Below are 23,960 nucleotides of genomic sequence, written 5' to 3'. Positions count from 1 at the left end.
TCTATCACCAGCATAGGCTGCAACAACGTACCACAGCGGACACCAACTACGCGATCATACACGATTAACCTGTAACCAAAATTAAATGATTTAATTTTCACCATGAATGGAAATGCTGTCTGAAAAGACGAATCAATGACGCTGTGTGGTTTTAGTTAAACCAAATATTCTGAAAACAATATCTGATAGCTTTAGTTGAAACAAAAACAAAATGTGTGATTTAAACTTTAACAAAGAAGAAAGAGAAGCTAAGATTTTAACTGAAGGTTAATCCTGGTTTTAAAAAATCAATTACTACCAACAGTAAATTCTCGCAATAACAACAAAAATGACAGAAGTATAGGTAAACTATGAAACCTCTCAGTGTCGGTAAGCAAGCTTTTGAATCAGCCAGACAATTAGAAAGTTGATTGAAATACAGTTGTTCATGTTTCTTCATTTGACGAAACACACAGCAGTACAGGTAGCAAGAAGAACACCCTTTACCAGCTGGCTGCATCAAATCCATGTTAACATTGGGCAGCAATGACGAAGCTCAAACTTTACCAGACTGTCTATCACAAAAAAAAAAACACAATTACTATCAAGGACACAGCATCTCAAATGACAAAAAACAAAAAAATGACAGAAGTTCAAGTTAACTACACAATCCTTCGGAATAAATGTTGCTAAGGATCCTACAACTAGCAAGCTTTTCCAAGGTACACAAATTAAGTTCTACAACAGGAAAGTTAAGACATAGTCACCAACTAACTAAGTCTCACAGTTAGAAAGTTGAACATATATACCTGAAGTGTTTCTTACAAAACGTACAGCCGATACGTACAGGAAAAAGAGACGACATCTTGGCAAACTGTAGGCCACATGATCAGCTGAAATTTCCAAGTAGAAATTAATAGGCTAGGTTACCACACAAACAACTAAATTCACACACAAATAATTAAGATTCAGTCACATCTAACAATCCAAAAAGGAAATAACATTTTTATGAAGAAAACTGTAAGGAAGGAAAATACGCCGTACGGATTATCTAACGATACCTTTCATCCTTCAAATCAACAATCACAATCAGTGCTACAAAAAAATGGCTGCGGTCTGACGTAACGTAACGAAGACTTATTGTTGTTCCACATCAGTAGTTGTAAATGTGAATCATAGATGGCGATGAAACTTGTCTTTTAGTCTGTCGTCATTAACAAATTTTTATCGGCTATTTGGTAACAGCTTCGTTAACGATTTTACAAACCCACTTAGAAACAGATTGATGTGATGCAGAAGAATCCAAAAATAATTAACGTGGAATGTTTTAGGCTAAAACCATTAAAAAAAAACATACAAATGTATACTTCCCACGTATTTCAAAACATATTAAATTATACACGGTACAACCGAACGCAATGCATACAAAAGTAATAAGAATTAAGAAATTATTTTTTAATACACTTTAATCTTCTTTAGTTTGTGGATTCACCGCTATGGTTGCCCTGTTGTTTTCCAGACATGTCCAGACCGGTAACATTGAATCCCAACCGGAATTCCGAAAACCTTTAATTTCAAAATGCAATTAAAAGATTTAAATGAAATGCAATTAATTCAAAACTAATTGAACAATGTCCGTTAGACATTAAAGTAGGATTTCAAATCAATACAAAAAATTAAATAGCATAAACATAATTAGAAATATGATTAAAACAGTGGAAATGGACAGTGCGAAACGGGATTCCCCTGGCAAGTCTATATAGGTAACCCAAACGGAAATAGTCAACATCGCAGTTTTTAATTGCAAGGAAACTATCAAACAGTTTGAAAATGATCGACATTCTAGCAGTCACTATATTGGCTTTTGCTTTGAATTTGATCATCATGTGGATCATGGATTTCTTCAGTCGACCGTCCGAAATACAAACTCGGCTTTCGGCTGTTAACCTGAATAATATTGAACCTGACGTATGCACTAAACAGCATGCACTTCCCCGACCTGTAATTAACGATGGATTTTCGACTGCCAGCGGAGAAGACTTGAACAACCAAAGTTTTCTTCGTCTGAAGGCAGAAAAAAACGTGATTGTATTGGAAAAAGAACGTTTGGCGAATGAGTTGAGTCTAGTTCAATCACAACTGACAGACTCCCATTCCAAGTTACGACAATTCCGCATCGAGTCAGCAACTACCAAAAGAAAACTCGAAAAACAGAAAAGTCTTATTACCGACATCACAGAGAAAAATCTCCGCTTGACAAATGATGATTCTCGTCTAAGGCGAAAAATCGAAGACAGAGATAGAATTATCGCATCCAGTGTGATTGAGAATAACCTGATTGTGTTGGATAAAGAACGTTTGGAGAATGAGTCGAGTCTGCTTCAATCACAACTGACAGACTCCTCATTAAAGCTAAAAATGTTTCAGAACGTACACGACGAGTTGGCAACTACCAAAAGCGAACTCGAAAATAACAAACGTGAAATGACTGACATCACAGAGAAAAATCTCCGCTTGACAAATGAGGATTCGCGTCTAAGGCGAAAAATTGAAGACAGGGATAGACTGATCGCATCCAGTCAGGCGGAATTGGAGGAGCTCCGGATTTCCCTTGCTAAACAACAATTGGACAAAGTGCATGATAAGTTGGCCGTCGCTACACGTGAGCTTGAGTCAAAAACTAACACCATTACTGAACTCGAAGCGAAAAATCTCAGTTTGGCCGAAAATGATTCAAAGTTGAGGCGTAAAATGGAAGACGCCGATCGTTTTGTTCTATCAAGTAAGGTGACAATGGAAGAACTCCAGCTGTTCCTTAACAAACAGACCGAAATGGTCGAGCAGCTGGTGGATCAAATCCGATCTAAGAACGAAGAAGTTACCGAATTGAAAAATGAAAATCACAGATTGGAACGAAACGATCAGCGGCTAAGGCAAATAACAGAAGAGACCAAACTTCTTCTTGTCTCCAGTAACGATGAATTGGAAAATCTCCGGGTGTGCCTTGCCGAACAACAATTGGACAAGGTGCACGAGTTAGCCAAGGCAAAACGTGAGCTAGAGTTAAAGAATAAAACCATTTCTGAACTGCAAACGGAAAATCTCCGCTTGGCCGAAAACGATTCACAGTTGAGGCGAACTATCGAAGATGCCGATCGTTTTGTTCTATCCAGTAAGGTGACAATGGAAGAACTCCAGCTATCCCTTAACAAACAGACCCAAAGGGTCGAGCACCTACAGGATCAAGTGAAAAGTCTTGACCAGGAAAAATACGAAGCGGTTCAGAAGTGTGCAGAAATGGAAGAACAAATCCAATCGAAAATGACAACAGACGTCGGATGTGGTAGTAACGAGGTAATCCACCAAATTGAAGAGCCTATCCCTGCAGTAGCTGAAATTACCGAAATTGTAACTGCATTTTTAGCATCTGGATTAAAACCTCAAGCCGACTCATCGATCACCGCAACTGCTGCTGAGCCACAACCCGTGAACTTGTCTAAAAGTTTACCCTCAGTATTCCAACATCACCAAACTGAAGAGCCCATCTATCCACCATATGAAATAACTGATGTCGTAACGGCCTTTTTAACTTCGGGTTACACAAAATCTCAAGCGAAATCGCCGGTCACCGTACCACAGGCACATTACCCTCTCACCACTGACGTATTGAAAAATTCTCCTGCACGCACCTCAGTCGAAAAGAAAGCCGTCAAGGTATCTACTCAGCAACCGTCGGCTGCACTACCTGAATTTTACATTAAATCAACCACCGTAAAAAGAGAAGTTGACGTCGATAAAATCGTCGTTTATGGGATATCGAATAGTGATTGCGGGAAAGTTGTTGGACGAAACGGCAGCAATGCCAAAAGGATAGAAAAAGAGTATGGGGTTTGGCTAAGTTTTGTCAAGGGCAACCTTTTAATCACCGGAGGAGATGCTGAACGTCGAATGGCCGCTTGCTACGACGTCGGCGAAAAATTAACGGTGACCTTCGACTGCACCAACCTGGATTTGAGAAATAACAAGTATTCCAACGAATATTTGTTGAGAAAATTGTCCTTTGACTACAATGTACACATCAATCCCCCCTCCATAGAAAACAAATACGTCAGCATCTGGGGTACCCTAGCCAATTGCCGTACAGTTTTCGAAATACTCAAGTCCGGTTCTCGCTAGTTTCTTTTTTTTTTTTAATTAAAGTTAATAACAATTAAAGCTGGACGTCAGTTTTGCCTATCAGAATAATTGTCGTCTTGCGATGACGTTACCTCTTCGTGACAATCCAAAGGGATTGGTGGATGAACCCGTCGACGGAGTTGGTTCGCTGGTCGCTGGTGTGATGTAAGTGAAGACTTTCGAAATTCCTGGCACTTGTATAAAAGTTGAGTTATCATGGCTCCTATATACGGTGAAAGGAATTAGATCGTTTTCACTCGCACGCCAGTGTACAGTTGACTAACACCTTGACGGGGGGTTTCAGTACCCTCAAACGAGTCCGTCAATTTCTGACGTGCGTTGCGGGTGGAGGTAGCCGAGCAAGTGGGCGACTATTTCGATGGTAGAAGCTGGTCCAGTTTCTTTTGTTTTTTCCTTTAGTTTTCTTTTTCTCTTATTTAAGATTCAAATAAAATTTTATTTTTAACTTCAAATCTTTAACTTGTTTTGTCATTCATTTTTCTTGGCAAAGTGGAAGAAAAAGCAAATTCTTAGCTGATTTTATGTTGAATATTAAACGAAAATGGTAAAAAGGAAAATACGTTAACGAGAGGCTGCTGTATTCGCAATGTCAATGATTAGGGTGAATTTAAGAAGACGGGATTTATGCAATCATCTAAATGGCAGGAATAAGTTTCATTCAAAAGGCTATTCCCGTTCCATCTGAATAGAAGATTTTTTCATAATTTAGTAAGCTCAGAACTAGTCTAATCGTAGACATACATCATCCTGACACGAGCACAATGATTAAGCCTTAGATAAAAAGCCGGGAAAGTTAATTACTATACTACCCTGGGTTAATAAAGTACTCTCAAAATGCGACAAGGACCGTTTGGCCTTTTCAAGTAAATTGCTTTCTTACTTCTACGATCACATTTGTGATTTTTGAACATTTCTATGCTTTAGTTACACCTTGGCAAATGGGGATTTGAGTTTTGTCTGGCTCTATTACAAGTTATACAAATGGGCTTTCTGTCAAGCAACGATTGCATATCTGATCTGACGAATTCTTTCTATTAGCTATTATTTCTATTTGCCTACAGCTGCTAACATTTGCGATAAGAACAAAAATTAAACCAAAAGAGGGGGGCTAAAGGCGATGTGCGTGTTCGAACGTGTCGTTCGGAAGTGTTGTCACATTATGCTCTGATTGGATGATTCCCTGTAAACGTTCACCTTTGATTAGTCCGTTGCGGATGACCAAGTCCGACACATTGCAACTCCCTTTGCTTCTCTCGACTGCACCTGATAAAAAACTACCCGCCGGCGGAATCAAAAAGACAATCACGAAACCTGCAAATGCGGACCCAAGTAGGCTCGAGCTGAAGCTCGTTTTTCAAACAAACTAACGAAAGTAGACAAGACAAATTTTTCTTCTTGTAACGAAGAAAGAGAACGAGAGAAAGGGTTTGACATGCAGTGGGCCATCATGAAATTCTCTCTCTTCCTCCACCACAACTGGAATTCAGATATGACAACATGGCATATCAAAGATGCGTACGCCTTAGCGCCAAACAAAAACAAGACGCATCGTCAAAGTTTGAATAAACAGCGGACAAAAAATTTTCAAATCCCAAAAAGTGGCTAACGGCAAAAGAGGATGCAATTAGCTGCCGGGACAAGATATGAAAAATGAGATCTCAAGTGATGCAATGTGGTAAAGTGGAGGGAAGCTCTTTAAAAAGTGACAAAATTCATTCGCATCTAATAAGTCTTTCTCATTGATTCAACACTAACGGATACATCGCACACGTACTGGAACCTACATTTATCTTGTTTTGAAAACATTTGTGCATCATTATGGAGGAATGAATTAAAATGATCCCATTTCTGCGTGACCATTTTAGTAGCGAGTTATAACTAATGCGTCGTGTATGGTAATAAATCATAAACAAAACCAAAATCAGCGAAAAAGAACGACCCAACTTCGAATAAAAATTTGTTGTCATTTCCTTACTTTGGTATTTCATAAGATTACTCGCCATGATGCACAGCCCAAACGTACTCGTCGTTCGTGGCCAACGAACGTGAAAACAACGAAATTCCCTGCAGCGGACTATATTATCTTAGAGAGTGGAAAGCATCCTGGTGCCACGGAGGATGCTGTTGCAACACGCAACTTCCCGAAAACTCAGTATGCCATTGGCTGTAGAGAAATCCGCACCTGTGTTTCGTCACTTTTCGGCACGATTAACATTGCCAACTGCGTAATAGTAACCGTAGTAACATCGATTGATCGGTTTCCATAGAAAATTTCATGAAAATGCAAGTAGGCTCGTAAGATTATTGCATGCACATCGATTCAAAAATGGGAGCATCAAACACATCTTCTAATAAAGCCCCAACTGAAATCCACTATTAACTCTTAACGAATTTAATCATCTAGTCATGACTCATGACAGCACCCTCAAAAGAATTGACAAGATCGTAAATTCACCTCGACATGCTGGTGTAAAACTGGTGCGGTTACTAAAAGTATTTTGATTCGGTTTCCTACCTCGTGTATCTGTATCCTATCTCGAGCCATCCTTCGATCCACGCATCGGCAAAGGGTTGCGAGAATTGGTCCAACATTTTCTCCATCCAGATCCCAGCAAGAGGTCGCATCGTCGATGAAACTAGTGAATCAACGAAATAAGGAAAAAACTTGTTACATAACCATTGCCAAAAACTATAATTTAAGATTAGTCAGGTTACCAATACAAAGTGAAATATTTCAATTACAAATAGCGACTGAAAATAAGTTTAGGTACTCCCTGTGTTATGTGACACAACAATGTATAATAAAAAATCACTGAAACACTTAGCCCTACTGGAAACTGGCAAATATTACAACAAGAAGTAGATTTGAAATATCTAACACAACCGAATAGTAGGTAGCAAACAGGCACTCGAAATGCACTTCGTTGGGCTCGACTACACGAAAGAATTGAATTGAAATTCGGAAAAAAACTAAAATATTACCTGGACGACTTTTTGCCTCTTGAGGTAATTCGCCAAGGAGCGTCCAGAATTTTGTCCCGAATTGGTCGTCCCACCTTGTCCATGAGCCAAGCGAACATGGCGACGTGACAGATTACCACTTCTTTCGGGACGTCAAGGCAAAGAAAGAGCAGAACAAATTTTTGTAAAGCCCAACCAATAATCACCGGGGAAAAAGATTGATTGACTTACGGGTTGAAAAACAAGTAGAGTTGACATCACAATTCACAGCCTCAAAAGTAAAAGCCAAACGTCCCATTACACCTGGACCAGGGTAATGTTCCAGCAAACGCCTAAGTTTCTTTTTTCTCGTGATTAAAGTCCTTGGCTGCCAGTCACGCGTTGAACAAAGATTCCCACGAAACAGATAAAAGCAAACGCAAGAAAAATTTTACAGATATCAAACGACACTAAAGGATTGCAATCGAGCAGAGGCTTGGTGACTAACAGAATTCCTCGTGAAACGAAGAAAGAAAAGCGACGAGAGAGGGTTTGAAAACGGCCATTTTAAAATTTGTTTTCTCTCCCTGCTTCCATCCCATTTGACCATGTAGGCCATACGGTAATATTGTAGGTAGGGTTGAAGTCTGGTATCAATTATCTAGCATGCAACATGGAGAAAAGGGGTCTAAAAATTTACATTAACTAGTTATGACAAAGGAAATTTAAAATGAATGTAGTCACCTGTCATTTCTGATAAGCAGTCCAGTACGACTGCTGGGACGTCAACTGCTTTTTCAACATATAATTTGGGTAGTTAAAGAAATCCTTTTAACAGCTAGAGTAACTTTAAAAATACTACCGTAGTTACTAGGAGTTGGCAAATGAAATCGGTAACCGTGATTTTCTTCAAGCACGTCGAAGTACATCTGTTGGTGGCAATGATTCACGGATGGTTCCAAATACCAGCAGAATACCACAAAAGCAACAAAAACGCCAACAGTTCTAATCGAAAAAAAAATAAATTATACAATTTTCAATGACATTCATGCAACAGCTCAGTGCTCAGCTACACGGCTTACCTAGTTACACACTTAATTAGGGCAGATAATACGCCGACAATAATCAACGACTTCACGAGTCCATGTGATGTCATTTACCATACATAAAAAAAAATTATAATCCGATTATAAGGTTTGGTTATAAGGTTTCTCAAACAGTTTATCCCATTTTTTAAGTCGAAGTTAAGAAGATCCGTCACTGAACATTTTCAAAGAAGCGTACCATTCCTGACACACCCACACCTGACGGCGGATCCTCAATTGCACAATTTAATGTGGAGCGACTGCAACTGTGAAAACAAAACCAAATTCAAAAAATTCATTTCTAAACTATAAAAATCGAATCCACAAATTGTCATTTCATTTATTTACCGGGAGCAGAACACGTGTCCACACTTCCGGCAGTGATGTCGCCACTCACTAAATGAGAAATTCACGCGGTATTTGGTGCACATTTCGACCGTGTCGTCACGAAGCCATTTGTCGGCCACTGACCGGCCCATCACGTCCGTCACACTCAACGAATGGATGCGACCGCGGGCGTCGCCCACCAAAACGGTTCAATTGTCTTTTTTTAAAACAAACAAAAACAATTAAAAAAATTCATTCATTCATTTTGTTTTTCAATTCCAGAGAAAGTTGCTGAATACTTTTACCTGGACGTAGTCAAGGGACTACATTCAAATGACTCCGTCCGTCGATCCCGTCAGGATGACGTTCAAGGACCCCACTCCTTCAACTGCGAGAAACAGACGAAGAGGATGTGATGAGAACGGCCGATCTGGCCCACCAGGGTGTTGACGCTGGCCAGCGGAGGGCCGGTGATGGACCAGAGGTGGAGCCAAGTGCCGAAGAAGGTCCGTAAGTACTGGAGTCGCCCGTCAGATGGTTGATGTCGATGGCCGCCAGCGGCGCGTTGTGCCTCGTCGACTGGCGGATGAAAGTCAAACGTGACAAATCCTTGACGATGGCCGGTCCGGCTGTTTCGATCCCAAAACCAGGATCTCATAGCCGGCCGAGGCTGGCAGGCAAGTGACGGCCTCCGTGTGGCCGTAGAATTGCTAGAGGACCGAAAATTGCTTCTTGCCCAGGGCCCAGACGGTGACGACCGTGTTGCCCATCACCACGACCCGGCCAGTCGGCAAATGCAGGTCAGGATCTTCTGGTGGAACGGCGCATCGCAGATCATCAGGGCCTTGTCCGAGTCGTGTTGGACCAGGCGGATGGAGTGGCCGGCGTAGCCGCGGGCTGCGCAGTTAGTTTCCAGTTGCGCGTGTAGTTGGGAGGCAGGATGCACTTGTTTTCCTCGACGACCACCAAGGCCGACCTCTCGGCCCCGATCATGTGGCCTACGGGCCGCTTCAGCTCCTCGACAGCTTGCAGCAACGGGCGTCAAGCGGGCAAGTCCCTGGAAAAACACAATTGCACCACAACAATGATAGGATTTTTACCAACATGTGGATAACCATTTAGGCATATTAGGCAATATTAGATACTACAATAAGGTCACGAAATAGTTTCAATATTGACCGTGTACAGCCATCAAAACACTATACACAGCGAATAAGAACGCGGTAACTTTTTTAATCAAAACTAAAGACAAGAGAGCAAATAACGTGTTGGACAATACAAAGCAAACACACAAAAAAAACGGATCTGTTCGGTGGAAACTCACTCGCTTGATTATCCTCTAATCATGCTCTCCCAAAAAACATGTAGAAACTAAGATTCTAATTGCTGTAAGGCTTAGTATTATTGCCACGCATAACATACTGGCAATTTCTGTGTTTTAGACGCCGACGATATCATTCTGCCAAAAGCGCCACCGTAAAACGATATTTCAGCAGGATCAGCAGGGAATTAAACAGAGATATGGTGCAATGCTGTTTTCAGCATCAACACAGGGCGTCATCAAACTGCACACGAAAGCCATTTAAACTAGAAGAGAATTATATTGTAGGGGGGCTGATGCCGAGGATGACGCAATCTGAAGTATGAACAGGATATGAAAAATAAGATCTCGGGTGGTGCAATATGAAAGGATCTCCCTTATCCTAGACATCATAAAGTGAGAAAATGCATTCGCATCTAATCAGTCGAGTTGGTTGACTCGAAGCTAACGGATACGTGGCACAAAGTGTTGAAATAACCTATCGCAAATAACTAAATAAAGTACAAGCAGCGTCAAATAGCTAACAAGGAAAACTCATTTTGTTATTTTTGGGTTATTAGTGCACATTCTTCATCATGACCGACATTTCTATGCTATGTGGTTTGCTTTTATTGTGTGATTATTTTGGAATGTTAACGAAATTCGGTGGCACGTACTGGCAAAAGGTGAGTGACTTATCAAGACCTATATTACGCCGTCATATCGAACGGGTACTTTCAAGCATCCCATTTGTGAGAGACTATTTTGGTGCCGAGTCACAGCAAAAATTGCTCTTCGTGCCCGATGCTGATAACCAACCTGAGGGGGGAACACGAAATATCGGAACCTGCGCTATTTCGTTTTTTATTGAATGAAGAAACTCTCGAAGATATCATAAAAGCTAAAGGTGAAATCCCTGACATGCTGAGCGTTCTAAGAGACATCAACAAAGAGTCGAAAATCACCGAGTTCGAAACCCACCAAAGCAGCATGGGCACAACGAAAGATTTGAAAAGGGCATTTCACGTTTTCATCGTCTTCAAGACGACATGTCAAACAGATGGAGACTATTGGTGGTCATTGGAAAAAAACAGGGATTACATCGTCTTGCAACGATCGCGCAACAAAGAAAACGTCAAGGACAAGTGTTATGGAGAAACGCGAAATGAAGTGAAACCCATCGTCGAAAATTTGGTAGGAAACGGTACGATTAAAGATCTTTTTGCGATTCTTTGGGCCCATCAGATCATTCCAGAAAAGTACAACATCTTGAATTCAAACTGCCAGTCCTTTGTCACTTTCATCAGTCAAGAAATTACCGAAATAGGATACCAATACGATGGTTTTTTCAAGTACTCTCCTCCTCCTGAAAGTGGCCGGAACCAAAAAATGTTGGATTTAATCAACATCTTAAGGGGTCGTTTTGAACTGTCCCCTTTATTCACATTAATTGTAATGGAAAATATCGACCTTGTGGATAAAATGATGGCGAGTGGCAAGTACGACATCAATGCCTTACACAATGGACTTACTCCGCTTCATTTGGCGATGGTTTGTTCGAGAACCAAAATGGTTCAACATCTTCTAAAAGATCCAGTGAATGCCGACCCAACGAGGCGCGATGCATCCGGGAGGAGCGCCCTTCAATTAGCGGTCACCATCACAATGAAAGCGGATATCTTCGATTTGCTCCTAGCTCATAGCAAAGTCAAGATTGACGAAGTAGACGGAGATGGAGAAACGGCTCTCCATTTGGCCGCTTATCTATCCAACGCCATTGCTGTTCAAAAATTACTAGAAAAAGGAGCAAATCCCAACGTATCCGACAAAAAAGGTCGATCTCCTCTTCATTTGGCAGCCCAGCAAAGAGACGATGACGCGATCATTGATTTCTTCCTAGCTCATTGCAAAGTCAGAGTCGACGATGTAGACGTAAAAGGACAAACTGCTCTCCATTTGGCCGTTGTCGCATCCAACGTCATCGCTGTTAAGAAATTAATAGAAAAAGGAGCCAATCTTAGCATTTTCGACAAAGAAGGTCTGTCTGTTCTTCATGTGGCAGCACAGGAAAGAGACGGTAATCCTATAATAGATCTACTCCTGGAAGCTCAAAAAGTCAAAGGGATGGGCGATGTAAACGATCAAAATGAAAACGGATGGACTGCACTTCATTACGCCGCCTTCAAATCCAACGAAATCACTGCCGAGCATTTGATCAACAAGGGCGCTGATCTCCACTGTCGAAACAATTATGGCGATACTCCACTTCACATGGCTGCAACATTCGCAACGGACATGAACATCATCGACGTATTATTGCGGAACATTCACGAAGGAGATATCGGACAGTTTAGAAACGATAGACAACTTTTCTTTTACGCGACACATAACGTGCACGGGCTAGGAGTAGAAATTGGTGATCGGTTTTTGAAAAAGGGCATAGAACCTCCGACTATCGAAACTGACGAGTGTTCACAGGAAATGGATGAAATTCCGGAAGAAGGAAATTTCGATATTAACGGCCGCGACAGCAATGGGGAAACTCCACTCTTTGTCGCAATACGGGCCAACAACGTGAATGGTGTTAGACGTCTGCTGGGAAAAGGAGCCGACCCCACCGTCCCCGACAACAAAGGCTACACTCCACTTCATGTGGCAGTGGCACTCAATAAAGATTCCAAAATTCTCAATTTACTTCTGGGAAACGAAAAAGTTGACGTCAATGAAACTTTATCTCAAGGTAGAACGACAGCCCTCCATATGGCAATTGCAACATCCAACGTGACTACCGCTCGCTCCCTTTTATCAAATGGAGCTAATCCCAATGTCGCCGATGACAATGGATTCACTCCACTTCATTGTGCGGCAAGGTTTGCCAAAGACATGGATACGGTCGAACTACTCCTCAATCATAAAGACACGAATGTCAACTGCTTGGACAATAAAGGGCATCACAGTGCGCTAGACTACGCAAAGGTCAACACACACGGGCACGGTGAAAGAATTGCCATCCGTTTAAAAGAGAAAGGTGCAGTGGAAAGAGAAAACAAACTGCTCCAAGGAACTAATGAAATAATGAAAAAACATATGCGTGTTTTCAGCAATGATAAGCTCCGCAAATTTGCCAAATTTTTAAGCGACGATACAAAAACAATGGAGGCCAAAATCGACAAAATTTCGGAAAGGAAGGAATACGTGGTTTCAGCTATACGAGATTCGAACGTAGGAAGTATTCGTATCCTATTGAAAAGTGGAGCAGGTGACAGGACATGGGGAGAAGAGGGAGCGAATGCTCTTCATTTGGCATCCCTTTTGGCAAAGACGACGGATCTCATCGACGCCATTCTGGAAACTAGAAAATTCGACATCAACGGAGTCGACAACGATGGATGGACACCTCTCCATTATGCAATCATGGGAACCAATTTAGAAATAAATACTCGTCACCTGATTGGAAAAGGAGCCGATCCCGATATTGCCGACAAGAAGGGCTACACCCCACTTCACTATGCGGCCTTTAATGCGAAAGAAATTGAAATTGAAACAATCAGTCTAATCCTGGAAAATCAACATGTCGATATCAATCACATTAACAAAGGTGGAGAGACTGATCTTCATTATGCAATTAAGGCCAGCAACGCGGAGATGGCTCGATGCTTGCTGGAAAAAGGAGCCGATCCCACCATACGCAACACTGAGGGCAACAATTCATTTCAATTGGCAGCACTATTTCTGACAGACACCCATGTTCTCGGTCTCATGTTGGGAAACGAAAAAAAGATTGAGATTGACGAAAGGGACAAACAAGGCAGGACTGCCCTCCATCTAGCGATTGCAACATCAAACGTGACTGCCACTCGCTTCCTCTTATCAAATGGAGCTAATCCCAATGTCGCTGATGAAGATGGACTCACTGCACTTCATCAGGCGGCCAAATATGTAAAAGACATGGACATTGTCGAGTTACTCTTGAATCATAAAGACATCGATGTCCACTATTTAGACAACCAAGGAAACAATGCTCTATATTACGCAAAGGTCAACATGTTCGGGCACGGTAAGAGAATTGCTAAACTTTTGAAAGAAAAAGGCGTCGTCTCTCAAAATGCAAACTCCCTTAACGACGAAAAAGTCGAAAATGAGGTGACATTCGAAAATAATGTGAAAGGAATTCTACAAAAGGCATTCCTAGATTCGGAGGTGGGAATGGCTCGTTTCCTAATACATACAGGAGTAGATATAAGCACTGTGACATGGGGAGAAGAAGGATGGAATGCACTTCACATGGCATCCATTTGTGCAAAGACGACCGAAATACTTGACGTCATTCTGGCAACCGGTCAATTCGACATCAAAGGTTGTGACGTAAATGGGGCGACTGCTCTCCATTTCGCATTGCGCGCCAAAAACATGACTACTGCTCGCTACTTGCTGGAAAAGGGAGCCGATCCCACCATAAGTGACAAGAATGGAGTTACTCCACTTCACTGGGCGGCCTATTTTGCAACAACAACTGACATAATCAGTCGGATCCTGAAACGTTTTCTAGTCGATATTAATTGTCGTGACGTCAACGGAAGTACCGCTCTCCATTATGCAATAATGGCCAGCAACGTGATTACTGCTCGATGCTTGCTAAAAAAAGGAGCCGATCCCACCGTCCGCGACAACAAAGGCTACACTCCACTTCACATTGCGGCGGAAATCGATAAAGATTCCGATATTCTCAATTTACTCGTGTCAAACGAAAAAGTTGACATCAATGAAACGACATGTCAAGATAGAAGGACTGCTGTCCATCTTGCAATTATAAAATCCAACGTGACTGCCGCTCACTTCCTGTTATCAAATGGAGCCAACCCCAGTGTCGCTGATAAAAATGGACGCACTCCACTCCACTGGGCGGCACTTCTTGCCAAAGACATGAACATCGTCGGACTACTTCTCAACCACAAAGGCACGAATGTCAATTATTTAGACAACGAAGGAAACGACGCGCTACATTACGCAATGAAAAACATACACGGACTAAGTGAGAGAATTGCTAATCGATTGAAAGAAAAAGGTTTCGCGAGAGTCGAAGAAAAAATATTTCAAGCTGATTTGCTTGACGAATGCACAGGGGGAAAGGCCATTGGACATTCCCTAGACAACAACAACTACAAAAACGAGAACGAAACCGAGAGTCTTGAAAAATCAGCTCTGTATAAAGTTGTCATGGATTCGGACGGGGATAAGACTCTCTCAAGTCCCCTAATCAAGAAGGGAGCGGAACTGGATAAAGGGAAATGTGATGAAATGCATTTGGCCTACCGTTATGCGGAGATGAAGGGAATCGTGGATAATCTTCTGACTGTTCTGTACGGGACAACAGCTCCCAATTGCATATCAGATGCCATCGACGAGAACTTGTTGAACGACAAATTCGATATTGACCACCGAAACCAATTTGGAATGACTGCCCTGCACAGGGCAGTCATGGAATCCAACAGAGCTACAGCAGGATTTCTTTTATCAAAAGGAGCTAACCCAAACGCTGCTGATCAAAATGGTGTCACTCCACTTCATTTGGCGGCCTATTTTGCAAATATGCAAATATGCATGGACATCGTCAAACTACTCCTCAACCACAAAGACACAAATGTCAACTATTTGGACAACGTAGGAAGAAATGTGCTACATTACACACAGTTAAACAAGTACGGGCTCGGCGAAGCGATTGCTGATCTTTTGAGGGAAAAAAGGGCCCCGAAGGCAGAAGGAATAAAACACAAACCGAAGAACATTGCGGCACCAGTACCAGATCGTATCCAAGAAGATTCCGATATAAAAACGATTCGTTTCTTGATAGAAAACGGACAAGATATTAGCGCGTTGACATGGGGAGAAGACGGAGCGAACGCACTTCACGTGGCGGCGGCTAATGAAAAGACGACGGAATTCATCGACGCCATTCTGGAAACAGGAAAATTCGACATCAACGGAGTTGACGGCAATGGATGGACACCTCTCCATCACGCAATAATGGGGTCATGTTCTACAAAAATTGTTCCTCACCTGATTCAACTGGGAGCCGATCCCAACATTGCCGGTCAGTACGGAATCACTCCACTGCATTTAGCGGCCAAAAATGAAGAGACGACGGAACTCATCGACGTCATTCTGGAAACCGAGCAATGCAACATCAACCCAGTTGACAGCGACGGAAGGACACCTCTCCATTACGCAATTAAGAGACCCGACCCTGTTACAATTAATGCTCGTCGTCTGATTAAAATGGGAGCCGACCCCGGTATCGCCGATAAGAATGGAGTCACCCCTCTTCACATGGCAGCGAGAAATGCAGAATCGATGGACCTCATCGAGCTACTCCTTAATACTGAAGCGGTGGACGTGAATTGTGTCGACAAACAAGGCCAAACTCCTCTCGCTTGTGCTCGAGACAACACACACGGACTAGCTGAGAGGATTATCGCTCGTCTGAGGGAATATGATGATATGGAATAGTAAGGAAAAATAAACACTGTTTTCATTCTAGTTTCTCCCATCTCCTAATAAGCAAAATCTTGCAAAATTGTGGCAATAGCAACAGTTTAAAATAACTAATAAAATAACTTTTTTTTATCGTCATCCCTTATTGTTTGAGTACCGAAGCAAAGTTTAACGAGGCAACTACGCTAAACGTTACATTTGCATCGAAATTGGCTTTTCTCTCTGAATACCAATTTTCTTTAGACGAGTTGAGACAATAGCAATTGTCTATGAGTTCATAGATAATCTTAAATAAATTTCGAACGCGCCAGTAGCCTTAAAGAATATTTCTTAGTGTGTATACTACTGTATAGGCTAAGAAACTAACCTGAACAAAGGAAGTTGCGTTGTGACTAAGAATTTATGTCAGATTTTCGTTTTCTTCCGCGTAGACATCGTGTGACAGCAGGAGCAATGGGCGTAATCCGGAGGTGACTGGAGATGACTGGAGGGGAGTTCCGTACGCCGGAAGAATATTTCCTGGATTAAATTGTCTTCTTTATTATTAATGAAACTTAGTGAAAGACGATATGGAACGCAACAGCCCAGATCATAAATAAACTCTTATAAACTGCACTGGTGTAAAATTAATTCTCACTTTTGAATTTTCCCTTTTTTCAGAAAGTAACAACTGATTAACGAATCATTCAAGTTTGTTTTTTTATAAAAAAAAAAATTTTAGTCTATAGACCCTAATAGATTAACTCTTTAGTACGTTACGTTACGAGAGCAAATAAAACTTAAATGAATAATAATAAAGAAAAAACGATTATCAAGATAAGCCAGCAAGTCCCCGAATGCCAGGCTGTTGTTGGGCTCGTTTGTGGCCTTGATGTTATGCTGTTCGAACCCGATTAGGACGAGGATCATATATAGATGATGGATGTGGTTGTTGAGCCAAGTCTTGAGGTGTTCCAGGAGGTATGTCAGCGTCTGGTAGCCGCAGATGCGTTCCATCTCTTGCTGGGCTTAACGTTGAACTTGACCAACGCGTAGAGGCCATCTATGTCTGTCGCCATGACTACCAGACCCAGCAGGATGTTGCAGACCTCCAACGGCCTGCATCGTTGTGAAGATGGGCCGCGGGCAAAAGACTGACGCCCAAGTAGAAGTGACGACTCCTGGACAGCCCTGAAAGGTGTCCAACCGCGTTATGCAGCAGCCGGATGGGAGTTGCATTCACGTGCGACGAAATGCGCGGAGGCGTTGAGACCAAAAGCGTTTTGCAACACCTGGAACGCCGGGATATTCCTCGCGCTCGATCTTGGAACGGTATAACATAAATTAAACACATAAAAAATCAAATCAAAATGATGACATGATGGATACCTTTGCCCATCGAAGAGTGGGGATGATGACGTTTGGCAATTTAAAAAGAGATCTCGTTAAACACTCCTTGGTTCTTTCCTTTTGAGTTGCTTCTAGAACGCAATAAGAAAGCAGTGTTAAGAGAGAGCAACTTTAAACAATGGTCGCAACGACCCTTGAAAATCGACGACTTTGGCGGGAAATTAAAAAAACAATCAAAATAAAACGAAAGGAAGTGAACTAGGAACAATAATTTAGAAAGCGCTCGAGCAGATTGCTCGGTGACAAACTGACAAAATTAAACAACAACCTCTTGTCGCTAAGAATGGGTTAGAAAGCGTAGTGCGCCGAGGAATATGCGGCAGAGCAGTGAAGGTTTCTTTGCTGGATCCCTAAATGGCGGGTGTGAAGTAGCGAGTTGCTCCGCTGGATGAGATGTGTGAGTTATTGCGCCGAGTCATCTGAGAGAACCCAGATCTTCTCCAGCCGAATGAATGATTCGATGATCCACGATTCCAAACTCGGCATCACTTTATCGAAGTCCGAACCTTACAGAAATAAATAAACGTAACAACAAATGGAAATCGAATTGAATTTTAGAATTCCGAGAAACAGATTGTCCTGGGATGAAATCTCTTTCAAAATAACCTCACCTCTCATGATTTCCGTGTGGTGATTATCAAAGATGCTTGGGAGACTTGGCAAATCCGGCCGTTCCCAGGTCTAAACTGGGCAAGTGGTCATGACGGTGAATATGTCACTCAACGACCACAGCACACCCTCTCCGTCAGGGGTTTCCATTTCTTCGATTATTGCATGCTGTCCTGACCCTTGATTGTTTCTGTGAAAATATTCGGCATCAGCCAGACTGGACGCGCTGCCTAGGATGTTGAGCAAATTACGAGTAAGTCTTGAACAACGTTGAAACTGTTGAGTCCAATCCAAACCAAATGAGCTCCTTCGCCAGTTACACCATCTAGATTATTTAAAAAAAAACGCTTTAGACGCCATCTATGAGTTGAAATGACAACAATAACAAAAAAACTTACTTTGAATGTGAGTTTGTTTTGATCCTTGTACTGGAGATTCCAGGCTTTGTTGACCAAATTGTAGAGGCAGTCTTCGACAAAAATTATTTTCACGCTGAATTTCTGGTGAACGGAAGCTATTTAAACCGCAATGAGGACATTATCAATGTAACGGGCGCTTCCAACGCATTGAGAAAGATCGAGATGTTTATCCTTCGACATGTCCTTCATAGACGTAGTAGGGTATCAACAAAAGGCGGAGCATCAGTGGACCCATAACATTTGATTTAGCCTCGTAAAAAGTTTTCTTCGCCCTAAAATAATAAAGGGGAGAATTGAATTTAAAACAGGCACTTGTTAATCAACTTTAGCAAATTATTACCGATCGAAGGTCATCTTGGTCCAAAATATCAAAACCCTTGGGAATTCGTCATCAAGTAGCTATTTGTTGGATCTTTATCATGGCGCGTGAGTCAAGATGGGCGGCTTTCACAGATTCTCAAGGAGCACAACGGATTCGGGCTCCTGACTAAGTCTCCTTCAAGCAACGTTGAGAAGCTAGGTTGACTGCTTTCATTAATCCAGTACAGTCGATGGCGTCAAATAATTCCGTTAAAGTGTAGCACAGTTCAATGGGATCTGCAAGGGAGATCACTCCTTATTCCTTTCCTTCCTCTTTAGGTAAAGATGTATAGAGTCTGTAGTATGCCTTGGCAGTAATAAGCAGCAGCACAGCCTTCATTAGCCTTCTGTGGATCCAGTTCATTGTTAAAGGGAAGCGGAAGGTAATTGTTAAAAGGATAGCAGTGTGATGCACAATCCAGCATTTGTTCTGGGTCACAGCAAGATGGAATTGATGACTTTTCTTCAAGGTCACTTCTTTCTTCTTCACCAGTCACCACCATACCACAGAATGTCACTTTCAGGTTCTAGAGAAGTGTGTTTGATCGATTTATCTGTATGAGACAACTTTTTTTGAAATTCAAGGTAGTGCTGCTGTCCAACCAATCTTCAATCCAGAAATTTTGCAACAGCAATCTTGCATTAGTTTTATCTGCAACTGCTGTTCTCAATCTTTTCCCACGTCTAGTAGTATGACAAAGGACCAAAACTAATAAGCAATCAGGACTTCTGTAATACAATATGTGGTTACCTTAATTCTTTCGTGGTTTATTTACCGAGGTTTATTATGAATGAATGAATTAATTTGACGAGTCCATGTTTCAGCCAGAGAGAGAGATTCAGATGGCAAAAGATTCTATCACAATAAACGTTTTCCCTATTAAGAACTTCAAAATAAATATATATTTTCAAAATGAATAATTGCCTTCTAGTCTTCTACACTCAGTCTACACTTCAATTCAATCTTCATTTCAACAGGGTGAATAAATTAAATTAACTCACACTCACCATTAAATGACTCAACACTTCCCAAAGCGTGCCCAAAGTTATTGAAAACCAGCAGACGAATGAGCTGCTGATTCATTTAAGTGACGTTGCCATTTGCCAATAAAAATACCCAGAATCCCAGATATGTGATCAATTATACAATTATCAAATCTCAATCAGGCTTCACGAAAGAGCAATGAGAATTAATTAGATGGCACATGTGATTGAGTTAACATGACATGTTTCCACTATTTTACACCGTTACATCTATCCAACTTAAGACCATGTAATAACTCTAATAAGTCTCCTACCCATGGTTGGGGTAAAATTTTTCGTAAATTTATTTTCTTTTGTATACAACTTATAAAAGTGCTCCTCAAAAGTAAACGTTAGCTTTTTAAAATATTTCCCTTCGATACAGAATGTCAGAGAGATTATCTAATCGTTTTGCGCTTTATTATGTCATCTGCGTACCAGAAGAAGCCAGAAGGCAGCCGCTTGACGAGATTACTGGAAAATTTCCCAGAAAAATAAAAAAGGGATGTTATCTCACATTAAACTACTCACATTGCACTAACGTCCACCCCAGAGTTAGTCAATATAGTGATTAACAAATGTCGGTGCTTGAAATAACTAATTTTTCTGTTTACAAAGGTGAAATATTAACGTGAACGGCCGCAGCAACTACATACTTTATTGACATCCTCAGAACGGCTTCAACCCGCTTCAACCAATCTCAATTCCAATCGTCACGAGAAATTTTGGAAACAAATCGCTAATTAATTATTTGAAAAAAAACGGGGAGTTCTTATAAAAAGGATTCTTAAAAAAAACACTTGTTGCAAATTACTTACATAAATTAACAAATTTCAAGACAAATTTCATCACGATAAAGTCAATTTTGTAGATCGACGAGGCTCTTTGGTCGTTGTTATCACAAATGCTAATCGGATAACCTTAGTTTTGATTTTTGAAAGAGAGAAAATACTCATGTCGTCAGATTCATGAAAAAAAAACAGCAAACGCCGAGGAAGTATAGACAAGCACCATCTGGCCATCCTATATAGAGGCCAAGAAAATGTAAAAGAAACTTGACCGTCTGGTTTTTCCCATGGATGAGGCCTCAGACAGTCTAAAAAACGCGTTGCTAAGCGTCAGTTAATATAAAAAGGAGATCCTCAGTTGTGTACGTAAGGACACGAATGTACGTAAGGACACGAATGTACGTATCTTTATAGGTCTAGCCATGTTTGATCAGCATTCAAAGTGTTTAAAGGTTTGGCCTTCTCGTTCCGCTTTTTTCCTATTCGAAGGACACCCGTTTCCACTTTTGGTCTTCCTTCTTCCAATTGATCCTATCCACTCACCACACAAAGTATAGACTATAGTACTGCCGCAACATCGATACACATCACAAGGTTACACATTTCTTTTTCCAATGAATCGCCGACAATGCATGTTGAAAGTGCATGGAGGGAGAGAGGAGAAAACAAAAGTTTTGATCACGGCATTACGCAATGGACAGTTTATTATATATGCCTCCACTCTAACGGAGAATAAGTTTACTAGTTTAGTATACTCTGAAGGCTCTGGTCGCATTGTGGTTAGTTTGCCAGCTTATTTAAATAGACTATTAATACTTTAAAGACATCAAGGCGGCCTTTTATACTCAAAGCTGGAGTGGATTCAATTATTTCCATCCGAGCAACACGGATCTGTATTTCAATTTTCTCTTCCCTACCAGTTCCTAGGCAATTATTGTTAATAAATATTTACATATGCCAATCATCTGCACCTGTTAAACCCGGAATTAATGTTGCGAATAGTGCAAGTTTCGTGATTTTCTCTTATCTAGTTCAAATCTGGGGCAGCGAACGTTATTCTGATAGATCGAACCATCGAATTTTGCTGGACGCTCTAAAAACTGGATAAAACTGGTAATGTTTCTTTTCAGTGGTGTTGAGGTTATTTTCCCACATCACAAAGAAGTTTCATAACACTCCGCTTCAAGCCTATATGAAAATAATCGTATCTCTTGACCAGCTCGGTCTGGCTCGAACCGGAGTACGGTGGATGCCAAGCTTACAGCATAAAACAGGTTGCATTTCTTTTCTCTCTTGTCATGAACCTTGTTCTACCGTTTTCGAATCGCCGGGATTTCCAAAGTCCTTCTCCATAGCTCCACCCAAATTAGCATGACATCACAAATACGGCAGTTTGGCTTATACCTTGCTTATACAAGTGTTACCAGAGAAGGAGGAGCCAATGGTGATTTTAAGGTCATCAAGAGTAGCTAAATTATTTTATTTGAAAGAGGAACAAGATTTAACCAGTCGGAACCAGCCAACATGCACCTTGGTCAATTCCTGTATTATATACAAGCCAAATATATCCTAGTTACTTAGTTAGCCGTTATAAAAAGGACGACGATGAGAAAATTGAACGCCACTTTTCAGTCGCCTTTCACGCAGACTCGTCGCTTGATTTGCGGTAAGGTTTGAATCGTGAATTAACTGCCCTTAAACATATTACACCAGTTTCAGTTTTGGGATGCAGTCTAGTCTATAAGGTTGCACACAATTATCTAAATGCACTTGAGTTGTATCGCCTTATTCTGTGAAACACTTCAATTCGAGCCCTCCTGACAGAGCGATGAGTATGTCGGCTGGTGGTCTGGCCGCTGCCGTTTGCATAGCGGTAGGCTTTTCAATCGGACTCATGAAAACTCTTTTCCCCTCCGTCTACGACTTAATCGGTTCCTCCTGTTTAGTATTGGTGGGCATGTCGCTGTTGGTAGTCTGCCTCATATTTTGCGCGGCACCCTACATGCACTGCTTCAATTCTCGTGAGTTGCTTTTAGCAGAAACAATTAAAAATCGACACATTTAATGTATTAATTCGCTCGATGTTTATTTACAGCTCCTAAAAAAATCGAGATTGATTCTTCTATTCAAAAGATCGATTCGGAATTTCCTACAGATGGACGTAAGTTTAATTCTTCTTCACTACGCTCCTTTCATTTGTAAAAATTCGTTCTTAAACTTGCGTTATTTTTCACAGTCCCTCCGACGTACGAAGAGAGTGAAATGGACTTCACGTCGGAGAGTGGTAAATATAGATAATTTCTTTTCGTTAAAAATAAATAAATTAAAAGAATATGGATGCATTTTTCCATTTTTAAAAATTTATCCTTTGCTTTAGATACGAGTTCAACTGACAAAACCTCGATTTTCGACAGTAAAAGTGCCATAGTGGAAATTTCGTATTCAAAAGAACCGCCAGCTCCAGTGATAACGCCCCCACCGTCCCTTGCGCAAATGTCTAGCGTTGCCATTGATATGGAGATGACGTAACTGCGGAGGCTAATATACGACAGCCGGAGTAGAGGTCGCAGTTAACCCGTTTCTTTTTGACGAACGATATCAACGCGAAACTATTTGCTGTTTTTTCCCCAAGCTACACAGCGACAATCTGAAGGTACTGACTACTAGACGGCGAGTGCATTTATACGTACGAATACGTTACAAAGTGATAAAAAAATTGAGATGATGCGATTTCAATCCTATTCCAATACTCCTCCTCCCATTCATTCATTTTATGCTAACAGTAATATAAAATGCAGAACATTAATATATTCAATCTGAAACGTACATATATGTTTCCGATAACGCTCAACTGTTGTGTGTGTTTGTTTTTTACGTTAAATGAAGGCTAGCGTATAGAAAATGGATGGAATGATGGATTGCCTAAAAAAAATAAAATGCGAGGGAAACCGCACAGAATTACAATGTAAAAAAGTTTCCCAGTTCGTTTTAATTCTGTTATAAATTGGGGTAGTGTAGTTGCAATCCTGTTGATTGAATTTAAAGAACTTTA

At 41.2% G+C, this 23,960-nt stretch overlaps 2 protein-coding genes and 2 long non-coding RNA genes across 12 annotated transcripts; 2 read left to right on the top strand and 2 right to left on the bottom strand.

Annotated features, from left to right (window-relative positions):
- Window positions 1–6,695: 6,695 nt before the first annotated feature.
- Window positions 6,696–16,823, bottom strand: LOC124190944. Of its 4 annotated transcripts, XR_006873201.1 has the most exons (9): window positions 16,688–16,823; window positions 8,834–9,585; window positions 8,550–8,745; window positions 8,199–8,467; window positions 7,979–8,121; window positions 7,861–7,905; window positions 7,369–7,804; window positions 7,159–7,279; window positions 6,696–6,812 (listed from the first exon to the last, which is right to left on the bottom strand). It is a non-coding gene; the product is annotated as an uncharacterized LOC124190944 (long non-coding RNA). The 4 variants fall into 4 exon arrangements; XR_006873200.1 differs by having other exon boundaries at window positions 7,369–7,908; XR_006873199.1 differs by having other exon boundaries at window positions 7,369–7,905.
- On the top strand, window positions 10,284–16,839 carry LOC124190934 (serine/threonine-protein phosphatase 6 regulatory ankyrin repeat subunit B-like). The gene is made up of 2 exons (XM_046583822.1): window positions 10,284–16,334; window positions 16,752–16,839. Coding segments are annotated over exons 1-2 (5,703 nt in total). The 5' UTR covers window positions 10,284–10,632; the 3' UTR covers window positions 16,753–16,839.
- A 292-nt stretch (window positions 16,840–17,131) lies between these two features.
- LOC124190943 lies at window positions 17,132–20,009 on the bottom strand. 4 transcript variants are annotated; one of them, XR_006873197.1, is made up of 8 exons: window positions 19,849–20,009; window positions 19,078–19,781; window positions 18,717–19,009; window positions 18,615–18,643; window positions 18,321–18,548; window positions 17,978–18,215; window positions 17,689–17,780; window positions 17,132–17,622 (listed from the first exon to the last, which is right to left on the bottom strand). It is a non-coding gene; the product is annotated as an uncharacterized LOC124190943 (long non-coding RNA). The 4 variants fall into 4 exon arrangements; XR_006873195.1 differs by having other exon boundaries at window positions 17,689–17,777; window positions 18,321–18,643; XR_006873194.1 differs by having other exon boundaries at window positions 18,321–18,643; window positions 19,849–20,008.
- A 1,688-nt stretch (window positions 20,010–21,697) lies between these two features.
- On the top strand, window positions 21,698–23,759 carry LOC124190933. 3 transcript variants are annotated; one of them, XM_046583821.1, is made up of 6 exons: window positions 21,698–22,574; window positions 22,628–22,781; window positions 22,855–22,929; window positions 23,004–23,069; window positions 23,145–23,192; window positions 23,286–23,759. In XM_046583821.1, exons 3-6 carry the CDS (start codon window positions 22,866–22,868, stop codon window positions 23,435–23,437), a joined length of 330 nt encoding a protein of 109 aa, XP_046439777.1. In that variant the 5' UTR covers window positions 21,698–22,574; window positions 22,628–22,781; window positions 22,855–22,865; the 3' UTR covers window positions 23,438–23,759. The 3 variants fall into 3 exon arrangements, with proteins under 3 accessions (XP_046439777.1, XP_046439775.1, XP_046439776.1); XM_046583819.1 differs by having other exon boundaries at window positions 22,480–22,574; window positions 22,628–22,929; XM_046583820.1 differs by having other exon boundaries at window positions 22,518–22,781.
- The last annotated feature ends 201 nt before the right edge of the window (window positions 23,760–23,960 follow it).

The sequence above is a fragment of the Daphnia pulex genome, chromosome 3 (assembly GCF_021134715.1).
Source record: "Daphnia pulex isolate KAP4 chromosome 3, ASM2113471v1".
Lineage (NCBI taxonomy): Eukaryota > Metazoa > Arthropoda > Branchiopoda > Diplostraca > Daphniidae > Daphnia > Daphnia pulex.
The sequence above is the reverse complement of the archived record's forward strand: the minus strand, read 5'-3'. Positions and strand labels throughout refer to the sequence as shown.